The sequence below is a fragment of the Siphateles boraxobius genome, unplaced genomic scaffold (assembly GCF_051911475.1).
Source record: "Siphateles boraxobius isolate OS27281-9 unplaced genomic scaffold, OSU_SipBor_1 8, whole genome shotgun sequence".
Taxonomy (NCBI): domain Eukaryota; kingdom Metazoa; phylum Chordata; class Actinopteri; order Cypriniformes; family Leuciscidae; genus Siphateles; species Siphateles boraxobius.
In genome coordinates, this window is record NW_027509208.1 from 5,611,471 (window position 1) to 5,631,516 (window position 20,046).

A 20,046-nucleotide genomic window follows, 5' to 3' on the forward strand; every position below is an offset into this window, starting at 1 on the left:
TGTGAATCGTTTTAAAAGACTCTTCCTAATTATATACATTTGATTGTGAATTCACAGTGATTGTCTTTTTTCTGCAGAGAACGTGTAGTTTTGGAGGATTTGACCTGTCTAATCGTTCTCTCCATGTGGTCAACACGACCGAGCCTAGCGTGAGTACACACACTCTCTTTCTTTCGCTTCTTCATGGTCTCAGCTCTCATGTGCAGCTTGTGGTGTTTGTGATTCAGTTTGTGTTGATCAGCTGGCTTTCAGTGTGCTTAATCGCTCTCTTTCTGTCTCTCTCTCTCTGGCATAAGGAGCAAGAGGCTTTATACAGGGATGCTGTGAAATCTCCCACCACATCCCGCATCTCTCTAGGGAAGAAAGTCAAGTCTGTTAAAGAGACTATGAGGAAACGCATGTCCAAGAAATACGCCGGGTCTCTCTCTGAACAGGTACACACACAGATGCTCGTGTGCTTGCTTTGACCGTGCTGAGTTATGTGCTATAGAGCAGGCTTGTTCAGAGGTGAGACCCTGTCTTTACTCCAGGGGAAAGTAGCACATGTGTGCCCCACTTTCTGTTTCAAACTAGGGTCAAACATCACTTTATGTAGCCTGGAGCCTGATACAAGCTCATCCAATTCAATATACCTTAACTCCCGGGCAGTGTTGAATACACACTCACTGCCTGTATTCACATTCTGCCTCTGTAGGCAGCTCATTAGGTTTAACTTACCATTAGGCAAACCGTTTACATGTATATGATGCATCTCATCTCGTTTAGAATGTTTAATGTTGATCTGTCTGTGTTAGTAATTGTTAAGCTCATTTCATGAGAGAATTTCATGTGTCAACACAGCACATTTGTTCTTCATATCTTACTCCCTGTAATCATATATTATTTTGTAGTCCCACCTAGTGGTGACGTAGAGGAATTACTGTTGCACTAAAGAATGATCTTACAGCAGTGCAGCAAATGTCCATTTTGTGAGCTTTATATTATGTCCACCATATGCTGTCCATCTTTCTTGATTTGTTTCTATAAATGATGATACACTTTAATTTCTCTCGTTTTTTCTCTGTATAGTCCAGTACAGATGGGACACCCAGTTGTCCTCAGTCTCCTCAGCCAGACACAGACTCTCTAGAGAAGCCCAAACTCAAGGCAGGAGGGTCTGTAGAGAGTCTCCGCAGCTCCCTCAGTGGACAGAGCTCCATGAGTAAGTGGGGTTTTTTTGTTCTTTACTAAGGCAAGCATCACAATTGCTCATACTTTCTTTTACCCTAATTTATAATTGTAATTTGGCGTCGTAATTTATAATGAAAATGTCATAAATCAATGTTCTGGTGAAAACTGCAGACTTCTCTCTGGTGACTCATGCTGGATTTCTCCAATCATTTAGTCCACAAGTCGACTGCAAGCTTGCATTCTGATTTGCCTCTGTCCAATTAACAACCAATGGATAGACCCAAGTCCCTGTCTACATTTTTCCTTTTTTGATAATCTGTCTATTTCATGGCAACTTTTAATATTTGTGCTGCGGACATGAATGATGCCTCAAATCATGCAGATGTTTTTCTGAGCGGTCTGGCTGATGATTAAATTGGTCCTCTCACAGGTGGACAGACTGTGAGCACCACAGACTCATCAGCCAGCAACAGAGAGAGTGTGAGGAGTGAGGATGGTGATGATGAAGAGCCTCCGTACAAAGGCCCATTCTGCGGCAGAGCAAGAGTTCACACTGACTTCACACCGAGTCCATATGATACAGACTCACTCAAGCTCAAGGTACTGAACACACTGTAAGACTGGAAAAACTTGGAGGACTTTAAGAGAGGGCCACTCTCTGAGAAAACAAAGGAAATTAACATTTGAACTCCCCCTCGTGCACTATTGAGACGAAGGTCTCACCTCCCTCATCCTAATCTACATTCCTCTCCCCCATTCTTCATCCTGGCAGAGATCTCCCAAATTCACACAAGAATCTAAATGGTTTAATGTGAATGATTATGATCTAGTTTTATACATATTTGGTATTATTTGAAATGTCTCGGTACGACTGGTAAAAATGTCTCATTCCCAAAGAAGTAAACCCAAAAGGTAATAAAGTTCTTAGGAAGTTTAGAAATATCTTCCACACCCTCCAATACTGGAGGGTGTGTCTTTGAGTTAACACCTTCTGACCATTTGACTGAATGCTAATTTTCCACTGCTAGCAAATGGTGACTTACAGGTAAATTTCCACTGTGAATGATGTTTAGATTGGAAATGAGGTCGGGGTATATAATGAAACGCAGCGAGAGCTCAGGGCCTTTTCTATATCTGAGATCGGCCCGTGAGGCTGAGAGTTGCGAGACTCTCAGCCTCACGCATTTCTTGTCGGGTAAACTTTTTCCTCTTTGTTCTAGAACATTTGATGGTTTCATTGATTATCTTTCAATTGATTATGGAATTGTAATAATACATTTACCTGACATAATAAATTGTTATATTCGATTATTCTAACAGACTTTGACTTTATTTTCATTGGAGTTAAAAGGAATAGTCAAACATTAACGTATATTTAATGATGCACAGATATCATTGAAAAACCTTTTCATTTTATGGAGTCAGATGAAACGAGTTAATACATAAGATAAAATGTATTGCATTTAACCAAAAATACTTATATACACGAGAAATACACAAGAAAAGACAGTAACACGCAGAGACCTTCACCGCTAATTCGAATACCGCCATTGGATCGAGTTAGACGGCCTTACAACACACAGGAGATAAATCAAATTAATTTGTCTTTTAATACTCATTATTTTTAAATTATGTTTTAGACCTTTACAAACCACTGTGATAAGACATGAAATGGTCCAACTTATTACATGGCTATTTAGTAAATAAATAAATATTGATATGAGTTTAAATCATTTTAATTATATGAGAAGGAAGATGCTTTAGGGTGATAGAGACATTAAAATTACAATGGCTATTTTTATTTTATTTTGGAAATTTGTTTAAGTTTCAGGCTAAATTATTTTAGTATTTATTTTTCTTTCAGTGTTTTTTTTTCTTCCATTTTATTTAATATGAATTTTTATTTAGCGTAATTCACTCAATTTGTCTGTTTTTCTGTTAAGAGAGGAGATGTGATTGATATCATCAGTAAGCCACCCATGGGCACCTGGATGGGTCTGCTCAATAACAAGGTGGGCACGTTTAAGTTCATCTATGTGGATGTGCTGGCTGAAGAAGTGGAGAAGCCCAAACGAGCGGTTCGGAGGAGGAGGAAGAGCAGGCCGCCCAAACCCAGCTCTGTTGAGGAGCTACTGGAGAGAATCAACATGAAGGTGAGAAAAAGACCACACACATGCCAGTCTACATAATTCAATAAAAATGGCTATCTATAATCATCAATAACATAAATCTGAGTGTGCTGCTCATCTTTAATCTTTACTGACAGGATGTAAGAGTGGGGTGGGGAGAGATGAGAAAATAAACGAAGTGGATGATGTTGGTGTGACTATGAGAATGTGGGATGAAGTCATTTAAATGCCATTTAAAAATTATATTTAAACACATAGATATACACACCCTTCAGACCTCCCACAAGCTCCTGCATTATTACATCTCTAAATAACAACACATTACAGACCTTACGGCTACACACAATAGACACCAGGACACATTTAGAGCCTCATTGTGTTGTTTCTCAGTTTGTTAACAGACTATAATAATAGTTGGCTGTCACAATAGAGCTTGAAGTCTGGAAACATTCCCACACATAAATAGTTGAACCACTAGGGTGCAGTGGGGTATTTGAAGCTGTAGGAGTCCTTCATAGTGCTACTTCTCTACAGGGTGTTTAATCTGTGTGTGTGTGTGTGTGTGTGTGTTTTAGGAGCACATGCCAACGTTCCTATTTAATGGCTATGAAGACCTGGACACGTTTAAGTTACTGGAGGAAGAAGATCTAGATGAGCTCAACATCAAAGACCCCCAACATCGTGCCGTACTGATGACTGCTGTAGAGCTACTGCAGGATTATGACAGTGAGTACGCACACACACATATACATCACACCACTGTTCAAAAGTTTAGGGTCGGTTGGGCTCATTATGGCTGCAGATCAAAAATACTGTAAAAACAGTAGTATTGTGAAATATCATTACAATTTAAAATAACTGTTTACTGTTTTTAATATGCTTTAAAATGTAATTTATTCCTATAATGATAAAGTTGAATTTTCAGAAATCATTCTAATATGCCAAACAAGAAACATTTCTTATTTTCTATGTTAAAAACAGTTGTGCTGCTTAATATTTTTGAGTACGCTGTACTTTTGTTTTTCAAGATTAAATTCAAGATTAATTAAGTTTTTGAAAAGTATCGGACACATGGATTTACTAAATGCACTATATATTAAATGTTTATCCAAACAACAAATGTCAATAATTCATGAACATAGCCATATGTTAGCATTAGCATCCATTAGCTATGACATTTAATCAGATGACTGGACCATCCACTTTTTCACTTGTTTATTCAAAAAATGTTTAAGTGTATGCATTTCCTAACTTTGTGAGTCTGTGTTCTAGGTAGCAGTGATCCGGAGCGCAGCGCCCTCTCTGGCTCTCAGGAGAAACTCCTCTGTGAGGGGCGTGGCCTCATGGCTGACTCCCCACGGGACTCTGGCTGCTACGAAAGCAACGAAAACCTAGAGAATGGTAACTAGGCGCTTGTCTAGCATCTCCATATCAACCGCATCACCATGTCCAGCCTAGTGTAGCAACGCCATGACATCATCCTCTCACCTCTGGGCCTCTGCCATGACTCGGTGTCCTAACAGCCAATGAGACCCTGTCATCACATCTGGATTTAACCCAAGCCTGTCTGTCTGTCATATCTGCTGTGGCCTGTTCTCTTTCTGCTGCTCTTTTCCAGAGGCGCTCTATCATCATCCCTTTCTTTTAACTCTCTTATCCAGCCTACACAGACTTCTGCTATTGCTTGCTTCCATTCTGTTAGAAATCAACATTTCCAAAAGCAGCAGCCACTCTTGCCATCGCTAACTAATCAAAATACATCCGCTGCTTCAGAGAAATCTAAAGAGAGACCGACAGAAACTTTCACAAGGCTTGTGCTCACAGCAGGACTTATGCACAGGACGATTTTGAGAATGTTCTCCTTGGCAGAACCACGCCAGACTCATTTCAAACTCTATTAAACATCTCTTTCTCCCTCCCTTTGCCATTTCAAGAAATATCACTCCATATTTGTGTGTGGTGTTTGGTGTGGTCATATTGCACAAGTTCTTATGTGCCTATAAAAGAAAATACTTTATAAATGCAAAATATTGTGGCTGCATAGAAGCTACATATGTTTGGAAGCTGATATTTTATGTAGATTGTGTAAAAGTAGGAGCTAAACTACTAAGTCTATTTTTAGAGGATTTTATGTAAGTGAGAGGACCGTATCTCTATTTCCAAAGAAATTCAGTGTTTAAGGGTTTCACTCTTCTGTGGCATTTTTAACCTTCTACTGGCATCTTAAAACACTGACTGATCCCTCCTCCTGTTGTGTATGTCAAGTGTATGAGTCTGCGTATGTGTGTGTGTGTGTGTGGAGCCAAGTCTGAGTGTTTAGAACGGATCAGAAAATATGTGCAATTTGCCAATGTGGAAAATAAATCCATTCTTTGATCTCTAGCATTCTGGTCTGCTTGCTTTTTTTCATCTCTTTTCACCTCCTGACATTAGTTTTTCTGTGCTGATTATTTTTCCATTTATTTATTTTAAGAGCAGCAGTAGAGCTTATTATATTCAATATTGGAGCATGTGCTGCTTTGTCACCATTATGTTTTGAGTCATTGGTTCGGTTAAAGTATGACTAATGACATACATAGATACTTATAGATACTTGTTCTGTTCTTCTTGCATTTTAAAAGGCTAGTTCACCAAATAATGAAAATGTCATAATTTACTCACCCTCATGTTGCTCTAAACCTTTATGACATACTTTTTTCTGCAGACTAAAACATTGAGACATTTTTAAAAAAATATTTTATTTTATTAACAATTCTTTTTAAATAAAATTGCAAAATGCAAAAATTAGCATTAAAGTAACTTTAACTGGTGCATTACCTTTAAAAGTACAGGTGTACCTTATGTACTCCTAAAAGTGTGCATTTTAGCACCACAATTTGCTGAAATGTACCCTTAAGGTAATAATAGCCATCCTTTAGGGGTAGATAAGATACCTTGGAGCCAATACCATTTTATTTTCTGAAAGCATACATTTCAGATTGTAGTAGTTTGGTTTTAATTATAATAATACTCAATGCGTGAACCAAACCAATAATAGTGTGCATTATTGGTTTGGCTAATGCATCAGTGAGAAAGTGGAAGAGCTGTACTCATGTGTGAAAACAAATTACTGCAATACTATCTCTTCCTTTTCATAATTTTTATGACATCAAGGTTATTCTTAGACCCCCAACCCCCCCATGAGGTACCTTCTGAAGCCTTTGAGGAATTGTATGTGATTTAATTAATTTATGTGAAAGCACGAATCTCTGTTTCAGGTAAGAGCCGCAAGTCGTCGCACCACAGCCGTGGTTCATCTGGATTTAATCGTGGGGGTGTAAAGTCTACAGACTATCCCACTCTTCCCATGACTCACTCCACTGAAGCTCTTCAGCAGCAGGCCAAGAAGGAACGCAAGTTCCCGAAGACCTTTCTGCCCCGGCCTATAAAGAGCTTTAACCTGCGAAGCCTCGGCTTCAAGAAGGGCTCCAAAGCAGTACAAACCTCCCGCATACCGGTCAGCAGAAGCTGTGAGGAGTTGGACGGCTCCCAGGAGACCCCTGAGTCTTGGAAGCGCTCTCATTCTCTGGGGGATATACACTGGGAGCAGGCCTTCGATCAGAGGAAGGACCAGTGTGGCAGTGAGGATAGAGGCAGACCGGAGAGAAAAAAAAATACAGTGAATACAGATCCTGTAGAATCAAAACAGGAGCAGAGTTGTTTTGGAAGAGAGACAGGCTCGCTGCAGAGACCTATGGTTCCCACACAGCTTCCTCTCAGCCTGGTCAGTCAATTGCCTGCTGCTCAGATTTCAAACCGCCAACCTGTCTCTGCCCCGACTAGCCCGGCTCCACGGACTCACCCTAAAAAGCCACCTGTCCCACCTCCTGTGCCTGCTAAAAAGTCCAAAGAACGTCTGCCAAATGGTCTGCGCCACCCTCCACTGGTGCTTTCAGGTTCGGTGCCAAATACCCCAACCCTTCCGCCAAAACCCATATATACCCCAACTACTCCCTCCGAGAGTTCTCCAGTATCTCCAGGTGAATCTCCTGCTGCTCTGAGTCCACCCTGGCTGTCTGACCTGCCCGAATCAGCATGTCGTCAGATGCACGGTGCTAAAGTCTCTCTTAGCAGGAAGATCTCCTACGCCAAAACGGTTGACCTCGAGACTCTGCTGGAGGACAGGATGCGCTCGGAAGGGATTGACCTCACTGAAGAGCCATACTCCGATAAAGTAAGTAATGCTGTGTTCCCTCTTCGAAATCTTAAAATGTCAAATGGGATACCGTATGACAGGGTTCCTCAAATCCTTTCCTGGAAGGCAAAGAAGAATAGTTCTAATTTAGCTCAAAGTATACCTGTTATTTTCTAGTAACTCTGAAAACCTTGATTGGCTTGCTCAGATGACTTTGATTGTGCTTGGAGCTAAACTCTTCAGGACCGTGAAGAACTTTTGGGGATTTGAGGAACCCTGCTTATGGACTTCATGTTCAACTGACCACAAGTTTTTATAAACTGCGTCATATGGAGAAAATGGTGTGGGAAATGGTGGCACTATAGCAGTTTAGCAGTCTAAACAGAAGCACAATGATTACCAGTTGGGGGCTTGACTCAACCATGCAACTATCCCTGGAAAGTCATGGCCGGTTTATTTTTTCCTTCCATTTACTGCTGGAAGTTCTTTTGTAAGTGTCAAGAGAAATGGAAAGAAGCATACATTTTAATCAGTGCTCATCCAAACACAAATTTCCACTCATTAACTTTCAGACAAGACATCCGTATAGGTCTCTGTACAATTAATTGTCCTCCTTTTCTTTAGCTATTTTTAATTGCTAAAATGCATGACTTAGCACAGACATAACTATCACATATCCTTTAAAAAGTCCTTTCAGTCATGCCAGCAATAGCAGTGGAAAAGTGGAAGGATTGGAAGACTAGCTTTTTGTGTAATTTATAAGCAGGGAGTTTAGTATTCATAAAACATCTCGAATCAAGTACATATTCTTGGGTCCTTGGTGTCCACTGCACGTCCATCAACAAACCTGATTCCAAATTACTTTTTTAAGGTTATCACAAACAAAAAGGTGAATAAGAGGTGAAAAATGTCCCCTTCCTAAAATAAAAACACTGGAGCAGCTTGAGGTTTCAGACCGCACAGACTGCCTGGCGTTTTAGTGCTTTTTATTGGCAGCCAATACAGTTATGCCTGGACCCACAGCCTATCGGATGTATCTCATATTGGGCACAAGAAATTGTTTGAATCTCTTTGAGTAGATTTAGAATTAATCCCTCAGTTAACAAGATTGCTTATAAGTTAAAGCTGAAGTGTGTAATATAAAGTATATACATTCTCCTCTCGCAGCTTGTTTGCTGTTCATTGTTTGATTTCCCAGAGGAGCGTAAACACTGTGGCTCTCGTGCTATCAAAACATTGGATTGTTGATTAGTTCACCAAGTGAAATGGCCGAGTATTTCCCTTATTGAGATTTACTACAATTAAAAAAACTGATTGCTTTGCAATATTATAAAGCTGTAAACACTGTTTATTTTAGAGAAGCAAGATGGTCATTTGATGTGCTAACAAAGACGCCACACAGGGTGATGTTAGCTTTAAAGCGCTGAATCTCACATTAAACAAACAATTTAGTCTCGCTCTCCTTGTAATGCTATAATTGCCACATAAAGTTTGCTTGTTTGTGAGTCAACCTCAATTTCCAAGTATGCTCAGTCTCTCTACCACCCGTAAAATCAATTAAAAAGCCACATGAAGTGAAGTTTATGATCTGATAATTTCTGTTGTTATTCAGAGTCCACAGCCTGAGACGAATGTTGCTCCGCTCACATTAGCTGAGCGCTAATCACAGCTTAGCTTGACTCAATGCAGTGTTAGCAAAAAAAAAATTTGTCCTCATATGTATAATATTTTGATGACCAGACTTGTGTCTCTTAGGGGTTGTAAGGTTTCTAGAGATGATTTCTTTCCAGTTGTTTAACTGAGGTGACGAACTCCGCTAGATCTTGTTATCCTGGCTAATCTTTCCCTTTCTCTCTGTGTTTCTTAGCACGGCCGGTGTGGTGTTCCTCAGCTCTTAGTACAGAGGTACTCGGAGGACTTCCAGCAGCCAGTGAAGGACGTGGCGTCCAGTCTGGATCAGATCAGAGTTAAACAACTCCGTAAGGAGCACCGCATGGCTGTGAGTTACTTTCCCAGATTTATTTAGCAGATTCATGTGCGTCAAATTAGATCATGATGCTTGACTGCATTAGCACTGACATTTGGTCTTTGTGTTTTCTTTATCTCCGCAGATTCCCTCGGGAGGTTTGACTGACATGTGTAGGAAGCCAGCGTCTCCTGTTCATTTGAGCTCTGTGTCTGATTGGCTCGTGTCGATCGGAATGCCCATGTATTCTGCCCCTCTATTGGCTGCAGGTTTTGACACGCTGGGTCGTGTGTCATCCTTAAACGAGACAAGAGCGAGGGAAGCTGGCTTGAAGGAGGACCATCACATACGTATTCTTCTCAGTGAAGCCCAACAAGTCACTGCCAGCAGCTCAGGACAGTCATAATACTAAAATGAGCTATTATGAACAAGAATAAATGGATCAAACTCTTCTGCCAGGTGAAGGGACAGACCTGGACAACAGCTGCCGAATTTCCCCCCAATTTTTTCGTCTTTATAATCTCAAGCCTTTTGGCATTTACAGAAACAGAAATGACTGATCTGGCTTCCAAGGACTGTTATTGTGGGCCTATTAACAGATGTTTCCATTGAAACACCTAGTTTGAGCCTGAAAGGACCGCCTGTCTAAGAAAGAAAGCACACTTTTTTTCTGAAAATGTATGCTTTTGTATGAATTTAAAGACTGTTTTGAAACCCTTTCTCGCTTTCCGGGAAGCGTGAGATTTATTTAGAAAAAAAAACTGTAAAGGAAAAAAGGTTTTGTGCTTATTGAAGCACGTAAATATCAAGAGTATGTCACCTGGCCAAAGCAATATCATTTCATGCAGGTTTTGTTGATATAATATTACTTTATCTCTCAGAGGATACAGTATATGAAAAGATGGGTGAGTCAAGTAAGGGGTGTTTCTAATATTCCCAAAAGCATGATGTTGCCATATGTGGATATTCAGAGCAATGCACATTTTGATTTCAGGCCAATAGTTGGTCACGGTTTTAGCAAGTATGTACTATGTTTGTACAAACCTGTGCATTTGTTTCTTTCTTCGTGGTTACATTTTAGCATCACTCCTTGTATTAAGCTTAATATAATACCATATATTTACAGCACATTTAATCTTCCCAGTCTTCTAAACACAATATTCACACAATATGCATCACTTACTCGGCTGTTTCGGCATATAAAAAGTTTATTACTGTATCAATTTATGTTGCCTGTTATCTTGAAAATTATAATCATGCATATTGTTTACCTCTCATCATGCTCATCTCTGATGCGACTGATGCATCACACAGCTGTAATTTTCTTGCTGGAGTGAAACGTGTACAGGTGTTTATTTTTGTTTTATTTTCTTTTTCTTATGCCCCAGATTGCCTTGCACTTTGACTGGGGTTTTGAAGACATTTCAAGCTCAAGCTTGAAAAAAAGCCTCAAGCTCTTGAAAGCACACAGTCTTAGCCTTAAAATAAGTCCATCAAATCAAAACTGATAATGAATAGCTTGGAGGAGTGTTCTTCAGTGACCTACACAGACTGGGGCTTCAGCCATGATTTAAAAATTAGGAAGAAAGATCCATGAAGCACTATTTATGTTTAGATTTTTCAAGTGAAAGTCAGTCACATAACCACATCATTGAGTTGTTTTTGTTTGTGAGGAAAAAAAGGATGATTGATGGTCTGATTTACAATTATTTTTGATTATTTTCTTTGTCATTCAGAACACATTGCAAATGACACGTGTGTGTGTGTGTGTGTTCAGGGAGAATAAGGTGTTATGAGGTAACTGGACATAACTTTACTTAAAAAGGACAGACAGCATCTGGCAGACTCGCTCCTAAATGAGAACTGAGCTCAAAGTACAAGGTTAGCTGACAGATGTGCGTGACGTCATTTAGGCATTAGTATGAGATCATCACAGCTGATAGATTTAAAGGATGAAATTGCTCCAAATTAAGCACAATGAAGAGAGTTTCTCGTACAATCACTCTCAGGTGGTTTTTGATTGAGCAACTGAGGTGAGAATTCACCTTGTTTCAGTACATGCAGATGCTTCTAAAGATCTTTTGGTTCTTCGGTTACAGAAAGACACCAGTCATGCTTCCCCCAAGCCTTGCAGTTTTATGAAATGGTGTGTTTTTGAATGCTCGCTTTAGAATTGCATTTCTCCCTCATGTCATTTTCTTTTGTATGTAATGCAGCACAATTTATAAACCATAACGCTCAAGAATTTAATGAACATTTTAAATTGCAGTATCATTAGATTCTTTTATATCCAGAATGGTTGCCTTCAGCTTGCTATCAGATGAGTGCTTTGATAACAATGAGGCTTTTTATGTATTTAAAATCGAAAATATATTTCATGAAATGTTACTGTAAAAAAATGCACTTTATTAAAGAATGATTTTTTTTTTAAATTCCATTGTGGAGCAAATGAGATTATAAATTGACACATTGACACAGTTTTTCTCTCTCTTTTTTTTTTTAAGATGTTTGTTTTCAGGTCAAATGTTGATGGTTGAGTTGAGCTGTTTAAATATCAAATCTGTTAAAACTATAATCACTTGTTAATTAATTGCAGAACTAACCTTGACCAGTTAGTTATTTCAACTTAAATGATATAAAACTGGGTCTTAATTACATATATGAAATGATTAACTGAGGTTGCACATTCTGTATATGTAATTGATATTTAAATAACTTATTTTTGCTTTTACATCAAATGTAATTATTAGCTGTATTACACATCATAGAGCAATACTCTTTCACCTATAGTTAGCAAGTGACATGCTTCAGTGACCATTGTAAAATACATGTATAAAAATGATTTTATCTGGTTTCAGTTCGCTAATGATTGTCCATAAAGGTTTTGCTTGTGTATTTACAAACAAAATGTCTTAAAATATTTGTCCCTTTGAGGTGTAATAAAAAAGAATATCATATACTCTGACTGCTCTTCCTTACTGTATGTGTCTGTGTGTTTTCAGCATCATTACTCCAGTCTTCAGTGTCACATGATCCTTCAGACATCATTCTAATATGCTGATTTGCTGCTCAAAAAACATTCCTTATTAGAATGAGTGTTTTATAGAAATCATGACACATTGTTTTTAAAAGATTCTTTGAAAAATAGAAAGTTTAAAAGAACAGCATACATCTGAAATAGAAATCTATAAATAAATAAAAACATTATTTACGATCTATTAAAAAGTCTTTATTGGCACTTTTGATCAATTGAATACATCCTTGCTGAAATATATATTGACCACAAACTTTTGAACAGTATATAGTGTATATTATTTCTCAGCCTGTCTGACAAAGGTCTGTTACAAAAGGTCAGTGGCACAACCCTATTTCTCTAATTTTAAGACTTCATCATTTTAAAAGAAATATCAAAGTCTTCATGCTTTCAACAGATTTGTGTACACTTTACTGCAAAGTGACCCGATATAATTTATTTTTGAAATACAAATAACTAGTTTCAACAGTAGGCTACAAATAAAAATCGTAATTTGAGAAAATGTAAACTAATCTTTATTTTCCATTTTTACTTTCTTTTGATAAAAGCAAACGCTGCTTAAGACTTTTTCAATGTTGCCATTGTTCACCCTTTGATTTGGCAATCACCAGACACGATAATATTCCGGGTGGGTTAAATAAAGACATTATCTCATTTGATTTACAATGCTTCAGTGAAATAAAAGATATAGTGTTGCACTATAAATAAAACCATTGTGAGACATACTGCTTTTATCATTCTTCTAACACTTACTTAAATGGCTGAAAGAGTCAAATTTAGTTTTGTTCGTTAAAATGGTCAAAAACTGCTCACTCATAAACCTTACTCTTGGCTGAATATTTAATTAAAATGGTTTCTATATTTGTGCCTTAACAATAATGACATGGAAATTTGCCTCCAAAAGCACAGATTGGTTTTACACTGAAGCCACTTTGACAAATGCCACTCTTTCATGATAGATAGATAGATAGATAGATAGATAGATAGATAGATAGATAGATAGATAGATAGATAGATAGATAGATAGGTTGTTTGAAACATTATGTGTTAGTCTTTTTTATGAAAGATACATTTTGATTCAAATATTTGTAATTGATCGAATAATTAGTGGATTTGATGCTGATGCACGATGATGTAGGCTACTAACAGGCCGCTCTCGAGCGCTTTCACGCGTCTTCCGCCTGGTGGTGCTGAGCTGCACATGGCAGCGCGTGAGCGGGTCTTCGGTTGAACTTTTTCCTCCACATTCGGTAATCTGACACCGACACTAACCCCAAAAAGCAGAGGATGGATTCCCAACTTAATTCGCAAAAATAGCTCAGCAAGAGCAGACGAGAAAACACGGCTGAGCAGGGGACGAACATCTGAACGCCTCCGTTCGGGTGCATTTAATCTGTAAAGTGGCTTCAGTTTTTGTTTAAATGTTGGCTGAAAAGTTTTTATCTAAAGAGGCGGATGGGTGACGACCATTCTCGGCGCTTCAATGTGAGGAGACGATGAAGAATTACAGCAGCAGTCCCCGTCTAAACAATCACAGCGCGAGTCACAGCACAGATCGCAACCGCAGAAAGGGATTCTGGTTATCGGCACTCAGGCTTCGCGTCTCCCTGCGCGATTATGCTTTCTGCATGGCCACACTGCTGCTCTTCTGTCTCGGCTCACTGTTTTACCAATTGAACGGAGGACCCCCTAAAGTTCTGCTGGAGATCAGGCAGTACCTCGGTAAGATTCGCGCTCTTCCTCTCGCTTTGGATAGCCTGCTGTCTCGTCACGGCATTGAAGTATCCAACATTTCCTCTGTGTGTCTCCGAAGCAGATGTTGGATTCCCTCGGGTTTCTGTACGTTTTCTTGAATAGACGTGTTCGGACAGGTTTGCTTTTCCGCGTCCTCACTTTTCGGGTAGCCTACTCAAAGGAAAACGTTTGTGGAGTCAGATCTGTTTTGAGGGGGTATTTACATATGTAAAATACATTTTAAAGAGATAGTCGTTTAAAATATAAAAATTCTTTAATAATTGACTCACCCACATGGTTCCAAACCTGTATGATATTTTCTTTCTTTGGAACACAATGTTATTCAGAATGACATATATTTTTGCCCAACAAATGAAAGTTAATAGGCACTGGGAAACTTGTCACTTGAAGAAAGTCATACACATTTAGAAAACATGAGGGTAAGTAAATGATGGCAAACTTTTTTTGGGTGAACTATCCATTTAACTTCTTATAATATAGAACTGTTTGTTTTCCATATTCAGGCTTTATGCAATTAGCCAATGTCTATTCAAAAGCACTACAGAATATGCCATCTGATATAAAGTACTAATCATGTTCACTCTGTCAAAGCAATCCAACCCATATTTCATGCTGCATCTTTAATTCAACATGCATCCATTTTTGTTTGTTATTTCAATCTTTTATGTATGATCTGTATGTGTTTAACACTTGCACTATAGTTTCAGAGGTTAGTGCAGTCTTGTCTGCCTAGGTAAGAACGTTTTGTGACAAGCTTTAACCTTTGATTTGAGTTTTGGCAATATAGCCTATTTGTAGTCCATACATAGACAATATCAGGTCTAGTTGTCTCACATGGGCAATAAAGAGACTTTTTATAATTCCATTTTTTATGGTTTAATTTTTGCTGTGTTCCATTGGGACAAAAGAAAAAAATGACTAGTTACAGTCTTGCCTATTTCTGCACTTGAATTTAGGTATGTTCAGCTGTTCAGTGCAGCAGGTCTATTAGAGTGAGAGCGATGCATAAAATATGGGTCCTCGCATAGTCATAAAGAGTAGTCTGTGTCATTGTGTTGGAATGAATTTAAGAATAACATTAGCATGAGCAGTGCATGCTTGCTTTCATTCTGCTATGTGTTTGTGAGAGGGGTCAGTGGCAGATTACTTGCTTGTTGATCTATAAGCCGTCAGGTCATCTAACCCTATAAAGGCTGTTTTATAGTTGATATGCATTTCTAAGACCTTTTTATGACCATGATCAAAACTTTGCTGAAAAACCTGCTGTACACAAGCTTGCCTTCATGACTTCTACTATCTGTTAGATAGTTCATCATATAATTTTTCCCCAGTTCAGTCCGGGGTTGGTTCCTTGTGGCGTTTGCTAGTATTAATTTTTCATTCCAAATAGAAAAATTTGGAATTGGGCAACTTGTAAAATATGTACGATTTAGCAAAAATCTTACTAATTCGTACGAGTGAGGTCAATTTCCGGTAAATTTCGCGGCATCGCGATGTCGGTTAAACATCATGATGGCTGACAGACGTATCAGATATATGGCTGACAGGCGGACGATGATATCGTCCATCGGCCCAACCCTAGTAAGAATACTAATGCAATGGCATGAACAGATACATAAATAGTAAGGCTAGCTAAACAACTGGAATGATCTTGAAAACATATTGCAGGAGGCAGAGAAAAACAGCCACATGAGGTAGCTAGCATCTGCCTTATATGGTAAATAAGGTTATGCTAGCTTATTTAGCATCTAACTTATCAGCATTGCTACTAGATGAATACATTTGTATGTGATATTTGCAATTTAAACATTTAATAAATATATTTCCCCATAATATCATCAAAACTTACTTCACTTTGTTTAGTCCACAGGCTCAAATGTGAGCCCTCAATAGTCTTGTGCTTTGGGCTTCTGTACATGTGATGGAGGCATGCACAGTGCCAGTAGGGGGTGTGGTCTCAATAGCCATGCAGTAAGCAGTGTTCTATGTGCATGTGATTGAGGAATGGCATGGATATTCAAGTGTATTTGAATGGCATCTGTTTGTTTTAGTGAAGATTATGCTAAAATACACTTTCCTCAACTATATTTAAGTTCCCTATGAAGAGCCAACCCTCAACTTTGAAAATTCCCACTTTATTCCCGTTTATTCCCATAAATTCCTGTTAATTCCCATAAATTCCTGTTAATTCCCTTAAATTCCCATGGAAAGTTTCCATCTTTGAAAATTCCCAGAATTTTGCAACCCTAGTGGTACCAAAGTACCGTAGAAGTTCGTCTGGGTTTTCCCAGGATAGCGACAGACGCCACGGGAGAGCAAGCACTTGTGGAAAGAATTTGCACGTGCAAAAAACGCGTTTTGTGAATGGCCTCTAAAGTGGTATCTGGTATCGGTTGTTAGTTGTATCGGGATAGTTTTACGAGTACATGAGCACAGTATCGGACCGACACCTGAGTACTGGTAACACTATCGGTGCATCCCTATTTATGTCATTAATATCAGTCCGTCAGAAAAGCAGTTCTAGACTTATTCTTGCCTGGATAACTCTTAGCAGGTTTAAAAAGCCCTTTTAAAATTAAATATGAATGTAGTTTTGGATTAATTAAAGTACAGTCAAGTCAAATAAAACATGTTGTATCATCTTTAAAACTTTTGATTTTAAAAATGTGTTAGTATATTTTTAAATTAACCCCAAGGAGAATAATTGCTACAGTATATAACTATTGATTATTGTTTTGTCATTTTATCTGATCTTATTGTTAAGTGTTTTTAATACAGATGATTCCATCTTTGTAACCGCGATATACACTTTAATCTAAATTAAGCTTTGGTACCGAGAACCGTGGATTTTTACTGGTATTGGTACCTAATACTGAAATTGAGAAATTTTGAATTCTGAGATTTTCAGTTTTGTTCAAGGTATTTATGATTTATTATTTAACAATTATATTTATTGAACAACAATGAATTCTTTTATTTATCAAAATAAACATAACATGGTACAAATTTTGCTAAAGTGGTTGTTTTGAACAATTATTAACTTAGACATTATTTAAAAACATATTATTTTACCTAAAGTATTTGTTAAATGATGAGCGTTTTAACCCACCTTGCCACCTCATACATTTATAAGATTTTTAAACAAAGTAAACCGCTTTTATAATTTTTCCATCAATGTTCAATACAAAAAAAATATTCTGCAATCATACACTATGGGAATAGTGAAAAAAAATTTTTTCTTAAGGTATGCCTTTAGCCCAGTTGTACCCTAGATATAAATACATTTCAACCACTTAACTTAGTGATTGCTATCAGGATGTGAAGAGACTTTCAACCAGCGTAAAAAAAATTGTTTCTGGGACAAATCAGCCCTGCCTTTAAATGGGGGACAACAGCTGACTTCCTCACCGCCAGTGCAGAACATCTACTGTAACTGTTGACATTCTTTGGCATTGTGTGGCATTGTGTGTATATACATGGCAAAAATGAATGAACAAATGAGCTATGGACAGCCAGGGATGTGCAGCACTCAGAAACCCAGGCAAAGGAAGACTCATTCTCTGCAGGAAGACACATAGGGTCAAATTTGTTTTGCCCACAGAAAAGCACTCTTTCTTCAATTTTCAAATTCAGTGTGCTTTGTTAGAATAAAATGCTCTTTACAATGGTATTGCCAGAGCATTTGCAGCTCCATAAAACAAGAAATTGTAAACAAAAATAAAAACAAAAAAATAGTGCAAATGATCAAGAAATAGTAACAAAAATAAAAGTAAAATATAGTTAATAAAATAATGTGAACTAATGTAGACTAAGAAAACCGAAATTAAACAAAGTAGAAAAAATGAAAGAAGTAATAGTTCTTGAGCCAGTCATTAAGAAAGAATGGAGAATAAGACTAATTGTGCCAGAAACATTGATAATGAGCTTGTGTTTAGTGATGGAGACACAGACTCCAGTCAGATCACTCACTGACCCTCATACTGCGGTGACAGACTCATGCTGTCACAGTCCTTATTAGTGTTCCCCTCATAAGATACAGTTTCATTGTTTCATACATTATTAAACATTCGGTGCATTGATGTATATAATTTTGGCTTACACTATTTTGACGGTCCATTTTAGACTTCTACTGTAACTTTACATTAACATTTAGTCATTTAGCAGACGCTTTTATCCAAAGTGACTTACATCTGAGGACTAAAGCAAGCGAGTCATCGTGAAGAGGGAAGAACGACGGAAGAAGTGCTCAAAATACAAAGTTCAGGCATTGCTCAGAGTAGCAAAAGCCAGACAAGGGAAGATTTAAAAGGGAAGGAAAGATTTAAAAGAGAAGAAGAATTTTTTTTTTAATTATTTTTTTTTTATGTTAAGTACTCACGGAAGAGATGAGTTTTCAGTTGTCTTTTGAATGCTGTCAGGGATTCTGCATTACGGACGAGGGTGGGGAGATCATTCCACCAGCATGGAACCGTGAATGAGAATGTTCTGGAGAGTGATTTAGTGCCTCGCTGTGATGGCACCATGAGCCGTCGCTCCTTCGCCGATCGTAGGCTTCTGGTAGGGACGTAGACTTGTAGTAGAGAGTGAAAGTAGGACGGAGCTGAGTCTGTGGTAGATCTGTAAGTAAGTGTCAAAGCTTTGAATTTGATGCGATCAGCGAGTGGTAGCCAATGCAGTGAGATGAACAGAGGAGTGACGTGAGCCCTTTTGGGCTCGTTGAAGACAAGGCGGGCTGCAGCATTCTGGATCATTTGTAGAGGTTTAGTAACACATGATGGAAGTCCAGCTAGAAGAGCATTGCAGTAATGAAGCCTAGAAATAACCAGGGCCTGGACGAGAAGTTGTGTTGCATGCTCAGTTAGGAAAGGCCTGATCTTCCTCATGTTATACATTGCAAACCTGCATGATTGAGCTGTCTTTGTAATGTGGTCTGTGAAGGTCAGCTGGTCATCAAATATTACTCCAAGATTTCTGACCGTCCTTGATGGGGTGATTTGAGGATGACTCTAGCTGGATAGTGAAGTCGTGCTGTAGAGACGGCTTGATAGGGACGACGAGAAGCTCAGTCTTTGCCAGGTTGAGCTGCAGGTGATGTTCCTTCATCCATGCCGAGATGTCCGCCAGACAGCTTGAGATAAGTGCAGCTACTGTGGGATCATCTGGTTGAAATGAGAGGTAGACCTGGGTGTCATCAGCATAGCAATGGTAAGAAAAACCATGTGCCTGTATGATGGGTCCCAATGATGTGGTGTAGATGGGGGAGAGGAGCGGTCCAAAAACTGAACCCTGAGGAACCCCTGTGTTCAGTTGATGTGCTTTGGATACCTCGCCTCTCCATGTAACCCTGAAGGACCTACCTGTGAGATAGGACTCAAACCAGTGGAGGGAAGTTCCTTTGATGCCTAGTGATGAGAGGGTGGACAGAAGGATCTGATGATTCACAGTGTCGAAGGCAGCAGAAAGATCCAGCAGAATGAGAACTGATGATTTGGAAGCAGCTTTAGCGATCCGCAGAGCTTCTGTGACCGACTGTAGTGCAGTCTCGGTTGAATTGCCTTTCTTGAAGCCAGATTGGTTGACATTTAGCTGGTTGGTCAGAGACAGGAAAGATAACACTTGGTTGAAAGCAACTCGTTCAAGTGTTTTCGCAATGAATGGTAGGAGAGAAACAGGTCTGTAATTCTCTAAATGTGATGTGTCTAATGTTGTTTTTTTAAGCAGTGGAGCTACCCGAGCCTGCTTGAATACAGTAGGGAAAATGCCAATGTGGAGGGATGAGTTGATGATGTGTGTGAGTGCTGGTAGAAGTGTGGGAGAG

The 20,046-nt window shown here is 38.7% G+C and overlaps 2 protein-coding genes and 1 long non-coding RNA gene across 14 annotated transcripts in view; 2 read left to right on the top strand and 1 right to left on the bottom strand.

Annotated features, from left to right (window-relative positions):
* Positions 1-12,398, top strand: part of sash1a (SAM and SH3 domain containing 1a) — a 291,967-nt gene extending 279,569 nt beyond the window's left edge. For 9 of the 10 annotated variants that reach the window (XM_077220074.1, XM_077220073.1, XM_077220072.1 and 6 more), the window contains 10 exons: positions 78-149; positions 297-434; positions 1,069-1,201; positions 1,601-1,770; positions 3,114-3,323; positions 3,875-4,025; positions 4,572-4,700; positions 6,557-7,512; positions 9,341-9,472; positions 9,585-12,398. In XM_077220074.1, coding sequence (XP_077076189.1) covers positions 78-149; positions 297-434; positions 1,069-1,201; positions 1,601-1,770; positions 3,114-3,323; positions 3,875-4,025; positions 4,572-4,700; positions 6,557-7,512; positions 9,341-9,472; positions 9,585-9,845 — 2,352 coding nt within the window. In that variant the 3' untranslated portion in view covers positions 9,846-12,398. Of the gene's footprint in view, positions 1-77; positions 150-296; positions 435-1,068; positions 1,202-1,600; positions 1,771-3,113; positions 3,324-3,874; positions 4,026-4,571; positions 5,682-6,556; positions 7,513-9,340; positions 9,473-9,584 lie in introns of those variants that run through there. The other variant, XM_077220081.1, reaches the window with a different exon arrangement.
* Positions 12,399-12,646: 248 nt separating this feature from the next.
* On the bottom strand, positions 12,647-16,172 carry LOC143729074 (uncharacterized). Its single transcript, XR_013199937.1, has 2 exons — positions 16,078-16,172; positions 12,647-14,378 (listed from the first exon to the last, which is right to left on the bottom strand). It is a non-coding gene; the product is annotated as an uncharacterized LOC143729074 (long non-coding RNA).
* usta (uronyl 2-sulfotransferase a) overlaps positions 13,666-20,046 on the top strand; it is a 61,728-nt gene continuing 55,347 nt past the window's right edge. Inside the window, exon 1 of one of the 3 annotated variants that reach the window (XM_077220099.1) lies at positions 13,666-14,195. In XM_077220099.1, the coding sequence (XP_077076214.1) occupies positions 13,970-14,195 (226 nt within the window). In that variant the 5' untranslated portion in view covers positions 13,666-13,969. The remainder of the gene's footprint in view (positions 14,196-20,046) is intronic. The other 2 variants (XM_077220098.1, XM_077220100.1) reach the window with 2 other exon arrangements.